The sequence below is a fragment of the Mus caroli genome, chromosome 4 (genome assembly GCF_900094665.2).
Source record: "Mus caroli chromosome 4, CAROLI_EIJ_v1.1, whole genome shotgun sequence".
Lineage (NCBI taxonomy): Eukaryota > Metazoa > Chordata > Mammalia > Rodentia > Muridae > Mus > Mus caroli.
The window spans coordinates 9,776,186-9,783,331 of record NC_034573.1 but is presented as its reverse complement, the minus strand read 5'-3'; the positions used below and the strand labels follow the sequence as shown (position 1 = coordinate 9,783,331).

Genomic DNA, 7,146 nt, shown 5'->3' with positions numbered 1-7,146 from the left:
AGAAAGAAAGAAAGAAAGAAAGAAAGAAAGAAAGGAAAGAGTAAAAAGAAAAGGAAATCCTGACACTGATACATAGAGGGAAAGAGAGAATACTTCTGTGATGTAACTGTTAAAATTCTGGCTAATCTAGAGGACAATTCTAAGATTATATAGCTCCTTCTAAAGAAGTTTCTTTGCAAGTATTAACTTCTTTGTAAACTCTCTAAAATAGTAGTTGCTACAAAAATGGATAGTTCTTCTAAAATTCAGCAGTAGAAACATACAGGAGCATCAATCAAGACTGAATTTCAAAGGTAAAACATGGACACAATATGAAGAGAACACTCCTTTTAGGTTAAGTTTGCTTGCTTTGGAGTACAAAGTACATGGAGGTAAAGGGAGGAGGAATCCCCGGAGAACAACAGACACCTAATCAAGAGAAGGAGCCACGTCTGCATGAAAGGCAATGTTAGAAGAAAAGGGAAAGAGAAGAAGTGGTCCGTGATGTACAAAGGAGGTGGGAGATGCACTCCACTTACGACAGAATGGAGACCTTTGGATACTAGATACAGCAAGGGCCGCCATCAATATACATGAAGGGATGAGCTGAGAGGCTTTGGAGAACCAATGTGACCTCATCTGACCCAGGACAGCAATGCTCAAAGCTTGGCAGCACCTAGGCATGGCCTTCATCCTGTAGTGGGCAGAATGAGGCTGTGATCATGATCATATCTATTACAGAGATCGTTAAAAGAAAGAATAGGTCAAGTGATTTCATCTGCACACATGCCATATTTGGGGTTTTTTTAAGAGTCATGAACTTAGGGATCACAATGCTGTCTTTTAGAACCCCACCCCCTACAGAGCCTCAAAACTAGTTGCTGCTTCCCAATATCCAGCTTTATCAATGAGCACACCTTAGGTTGTGGGAAGAACATCTATTGAGAACACAGACATCTTTCATTTGCGGTGTTTTAATTATGCTATCATTAAGGAAAGCAGACTTTTAAGACACGACAGGCATTCGCACTGTGAACTCTGTTACGTGGCCATGAAATGAACTTCATAGTGTGATTACAAAGAGTCAATATAAGTGCATAAAAAATCCAAATTTTACACACAGCTCTGTTCTGAACAACTTGTTTATGGTTTTTATTTTCTGGCAGTAGAAAAACTGAACAATGAATGCTTCCTTGGTTGAGAGAAAACTACTTTTCCTTAGTCATGGGTTATGAATTAAGTATAGCAGTATGTTTAAGGCAAAATCCCTTTCTAAATGTCTCTGCCAATAAAAAACATGCTTGGATATATTTTGTAGTTGAAAAAAGGTATCTAAGATTAGACTATGATGTTACAAGCTTGGATGGCGAGTCCTCTTTCCCCTCAAAAGAAGTCCATGAACTTTTGAAGATCATCATAATATTACTATTTATGTGTGTTGGACACCACCCCTTTTTTACTTTGTATGCCACTAAATACTGGCAGAACTGCCTGCAACATGTGCGTTCACTTTGGAGATGCGGAGACTGAAGCACAGTGAAATTTGTGATGTGACAGAACTCCCAAGTGTAGAAGGAACCAAGAACTCAAATGAAGAATCAACTCAGAAACTGCACTTTAAGTGTAGTCTGGATAAGATGCCCAGAAGGAATATAGTGATTCAGTGCTGCTATGACCATACACACCTTGCCCACTGAGTGACTTTAAAGTATGACCTCCTTAGGCATTTCAAGAAACTCTTGAAAGACTGACCTTTTAATGAAAGACCAGCCTCGTTTTTCCTTGCACCAAAAACTCATTTCTGGTAAAAGCTCTTCCCAGAAAAAAAAAGGTACTTTCTACCCTGCCATCTCAATATTATTTCAAAAAAACCACAAGGAATTAATGAATCAGACTTTAGAGCTCCATGTATTAGTTTCCTGATGTTAGCCTTAAACCCACCTTTAGATAACTTTTAATAAAACTTTTTCTAATGAGTTTCGAAATGTTCGTCAAGACAAAAGAGGTATACAGTGAATTGTAGAAAGATTCTAGAATATTTCTAAGCAAGTAAAAAACAAAGTAATTTAAAGAAAATAAAATCTCGGGATCCAAAAGAGTAAACCAAGCAGCACAATCCAAGGAAAAGGTACACAGGTAACAGGGCAAGGGCTGTCAGTGATGAAGTTGTCAATTCTCAACCTACTACCCTCCTGTCCATCAAGTCCACCAGCACGCAAATCACAAGGGGAAAAGGGTCATACTTTAAAAAGAAGAACAATAGATTGAAGAGTAGTTTACCTAGGTTGATAGCAGTTGAATAGAGTTTTTCCTGGACAGTAAATGAGGAATACCCCCAAATGAAAAAAATCTTGTTTTGAAAAGTCCTTCAAGTCAAGAGTGGTGCACTTGCCTGCAAGCCTAGCATTTTAGAGAAAGAGGCAGGAGGATGAGAAGTTCAAGGTCATACTCAGCTGCATAGCATGTTGGAGGCTAGGCTGAGTTACAAGGGACGAAAAAATACTTTAAGATATCAACTTGCATTTTATTTAAAGAATGAAGACAGCATGATGAGATCAGTATGTTCTCAGTGTTTAAAATTCAGAAGATATTCACAACAGAGTCTCTATTTCGTATCTGGAGAAAACTTCTAAAATTCAATTAGTGGTGGATTAATCGCATTATTTTCCTATTGCCCTCACTGACTCAATCCTGTGGATACATTTCAAAGGTGATACTGGGATTGAGTCAAACACAGTACATCAGTCCTAGATGCTACATCCTCCTTCATGCGGTCCCTGAACACCATTTACTAATGCAGAGGAGCTGTGTATGGCTAAACATCCCCACCGTTTCCAAGTTAGGGATGGGAGGAGGGCTGGATTGGAGCCAAATATATCTTCTATAATATATTCTGAAGGTCTCATTTGAGACCAACCATTGCAAACTTTAGAAGATAAATGACTTACAGTATTATGGCACCTGCATGTATACAAAGCACAGACCTATCATAGCTTTCTCTATCCATAGGAACCTCAGTAAACACTTTCCAGGAAGAGAAAATGGATTTATTTGCCAATAATTCACAATCTTTTTACTACACTCATTCAGACCTTCATTTCTAAACCCTGAAAGAAAGAAAGCAATTTATATAAATAATAGTTTTCTCTGATTATAAGCTACCCATCCTATCATTCAAAGACTTCACAAATCAAGTAGCAAAGGCACACAAGAAAAATGATTGCTAGATGCTAGAACCTGGGAATTGCATAGCTCTTAACAATTATGGTAGTTTCGTAGTAGTATGCAGTCTATTGATCTGTGTCCAAAAGGCACATGCTTGTTTTAATAGGCTAAACAACAAAATGCAAAATGTTATGAGGCCTTTGAAGAATATAACCTATAAATGCTTAAGACAAAGTGACATCTTAGCTTTATCAAAAATATAAAATCACCAAACATTGGTATAAGCAGTAACTTGTGTACTCCTATGGAACAGCTTTTTGTAAGTCAAGTGTTTTATCTCAGTTTTCACATCAGAGACCTGAGCCTGTCTTTCTGGAGGATGTGAATGGTCACCAGAACTGTTCAGAGTCCTACAATGACCTACAAAGCAGGCTACCTCCAGGGGTAATTAACATTTTGCTTTAGTATGAGGCCCAGTGAGTCCACTGAAACTTCTTTAGCACTAGTGAGCAGGTCCCAGTCACGGCCCTCAGTTGGACCTTTGCCTCTCTCTTCTTCAAGACCAGAATGAAGAATCTTCATTAGAGTGCCTCAAACATGATACACATGCAAATGAAGTTTAAGAGCTGACTAAAATAATGTGTCCCTCAGAGCCAATGCACACTGTATGATTCTATTCCAGAAGGCTTATCTACTTTAGAGCTCTCAATTTTTGCCTACATTCATTTGCAAATATCGCCTCTGCTTTTCCTTAGCAAATCTGTCACATTAACCAATTTTTGTTCACAATAAGAAAATAAAAACAAGATGTGTATTGTATTTAGCTCCACATAGCTTTGTTTAGACCAAAACCAGTTCAAATCAGGCTTAATTCTGTTTTCATTACATGCCTTAATGCAACCTGACAAATAATACTGTTTTGTCTGTAAACTCTTCAGAGCAATGCCTATTGGGTAAATTACATGACTAGGAATCCTTCTTTATTTAATATTTATTATGGTAATGAGGATTCAGCCTTCAAGGATTTGCAGAAATCCACAAATCTAAGTGGAAAGGAAACTGGGTAGCTTGGAATAATTTTATTTTTAAAAAGGATGATATGAAATCAATAGGAAGATAAATATTTGATCTTGGTTCTGTTTGTTTATTTGTTTGTTTGGTTGGTTGGTTGGTTTTGTTTTCAACTCTTCAACCTTCATTTCAATGATTCAAAGTTACAGGCTTATTCTGTATACGGGCTATTCTTTTCAATTTCCAGAAAAGACTGTGTGCAATACTGAGCTGGCTTGGGGATATGAGCTAAATATATAAGAGAAGATGAGAGAATGAGGGACCATACAAAGTCCATCTCCCTACTTTGCTGAGTCACCCAGTGCACATACACAGTGGCTAGCAGTGTAAACTGTAAAAGCCATCAGTTTAAGTTTGTGAACTTAAGCACAAACTCTCAGGCCACTTGAAAGTCTTTCAGGTTGAATTTATCTTTTAGTATCTTTGAGATTCTGCTCTATTTTTGATCTCGACAATACACAAATATCAACACTAAATATAGTTTCATATAGTCATAACACAGTCCGATTATATAAACTAAAAGTAGTAAAATCAAGAGTAAACAACCTCAGAGCAGATAAATAGAGGAGGAGAGTTACATTTTTTAAACATTAATTTTCACATGGCATCAGCACACTGTATAGCGTTCTTGTCTCCCATCCAGAAAGACTCTGGGGAAAGCTGGCTTCTGTTTGTTTGAGACATAGCAACCGAACAGGACTGTCTTCCAGGCTAGGTCCCAATTAAAACTTAGAGAAGATGCTGAAGAGATAGTTCAGCCGTTACAAGCACGTACTGCTCTTCCAGAGGATCTGAGTTTAGCAGCCACGTCGCAAACTACAATCACCAGTAACTCCAATTCTAGAAGTATTTATATCCTCTTCTGGCCTCCACAAGCACTATACTCACAGGCATTCACACATGTTCACGCACACACACACACACACACACACACACACACTTCCAAAAGTATGTTATTTTAAAGAGTTTCCTAGAAACCTTGTTAGAAATGTTGGCCCCTCAGGCCCATGGCTGAGCTTGTGTTGACAGGTTTGAGGCAGGATCCTAACAGCTATCTAAGGAAGGAGGGCACACTCTGGTTCAGCTATGAAAACTTTCCTCGATATCAAGGTGTTTATCGTCCTTAAATTCTTGCAGTACTCTGTATTTTTACAAACATGCATTAAAAGAAACTAGAATCATTATGAGTACAATATGAAATAGGTGTTTGTGGTGATCAATCAAAAAACAAGATAAAAGTACCTAGTGCAACTGGGTCTGGATTGACAGGACTCTGCTGCCTGGAGTGGCTGCTGCTACTGCTGCCACCCTTTTTTAAGTCCTCAGCATCACTGTACCGCCGTATCCAGTAATTCAGTTCTTCCCGGTCTGCTTCCTGACATCGTCTTAGTACAGTGAGGGATCGCCTTGTCTTCTCTACCATGTCCATGATGCAGTTTAACAGCTTTGTGAGAAACGGGGTGGGAGAGGGGATGATTATACAAATCACCAGAGTTAAAGCTTAGATGAGTAATAAACACAGACAAGAGCCAAGGAAACATAATGTTTTCTTTCTGAAAGCTTTAGTGTAACACTTTTCTTGGAAAGATCTGAAATTCAGACCCATTAATTGATGAAATTTGACAGAAATGAGGAGGGACAAAAGAGGAGGAGGTATGGATGGTGTCACGACAGGTAGCTACTTAACTAACAGTGTTATGTAATAAATTCATCCTTCCCAATACAGAGCTCGGTAAGCTACAAACTAAGTGTTCCTTTCACAGTAAGATAGTGGCCTGCTGCTCTGCCTTCTCCCAAAGTCTAATATTTCTCTTAAGTAGCTTTTACATATATTTACAAATCAGATCCTATGTTTTATATCAAATATTCTAACTCAGTTCTCCCTCCCCCCAAAGACAGGAAACAAAACATTTAAAACACTTGGAAAACCTCCTGTCACTTGTTTGTAAAATATTTTTAGCCCAAAAGATTACTGATGTCTTACATGGTCGAGATGTTTCCACTCTTCTGCCCATTCTCTATCTGTTAGTCTGTGGTCAATCATTTCTTCTTGACGTGTGCCATGTAACCCTACAAATGGAAAGAAGAAGACTGAATCCCCTGAGACTCCAATATATAGTCCATCTGCAATGAACACAGAGCAACAACTATGGGATGTGAACACATCATGACTCTGGTAGGTGCCTTCACAGCTGAGAGCTGGTTATTTGCATAGCATTCCTCAACTCTTAGAATCACAATGAAATCTGGGCTCCAGTTTCTTGTGTTTGAAGCAACAAGGAAGGTGTTGTTGTTGTTGTTGTAGATCAGATTTAGTATGGTGAAATACTTTGTTCAATTCCCAGCAATTAATCAATCAATCCAACATCAAATCTGGCTATAGTGCATTAAAAATAAGAATAGTGCAATCTATTTTACATGGGTGGGACTATACCTTTTCAAAAGGAGCATGGCAAAAAAAAAAAAATCTCACATTTCAACAGTTATAGTTGCATACAATCTTACTATGCATATCTAACAAGGCCTAGGAACAAAAGCTTAGATGATGTAAAAGCCACAGGTGATCATTCAACTTATCAAATACAAATAGTGAGAAGAAACGAGACCTTTCTTTTCTTTTTAGTTATTTTGTTTGTTTTTGTTTGCTTGTTTTTAGAAACAACGTCTCACCATGAAGAGCTGACTGGCATAGAAATCACTTTGAAACCCAGGCTGGCCTTGAACTCTCAATTTTTCTGTTTTGGTCTATGAAGTATTGGGAATTTAGACCTGAACCACTATACGTGGCACCACACCATAAGTTTTATAGAAGGAAGGAAGGAGGGGAGCGGGAGGGAGGGAGGGAGGGAGAGAGAGAGAGAGAGGGAGAGATAGAGAGAGAGAGAGAGAGAGGGGAGGGAGAGAGAGAGAAGGAGGGAGGGGGGGGGGGGG

The 7,146-nt window shown here is 38.6% G+C and overlaps 1 protein-coding gene across 4 annotated transcripts in view; it reads right to left on the bottom strand.

Annotated features, from left to right (window-relative positions):
• The window catches only part of Runx1t1 (RUNX1 partner transcriptional co-repressor 1), a 148,819-nt gene that overhangs the window by 21,569 nt on the left and 120,104 nt on the right, over window positions 1-7,146 (bottom strand). For all 4 annotated transcript variants that reach the window (XM_021159348.2, XM_021159346.2, XM_029476269.1 and 1 more), the window contains 2 exons: window positions 6,200-6,285; window positions 5,458-5,659 (listed from right to left, as the gene is read on the bottom strand). In XM_021159348.2, coding sequence (XP_021015007.1) covers window positions 5,458-5,659; window positions 6,200-6,285 — 288 coding nt within the window. The remainder of the gene's footprint in view (window positions 1-5,457; window positions 5,660-6,199; window positions 6,286-7,146) is intronic.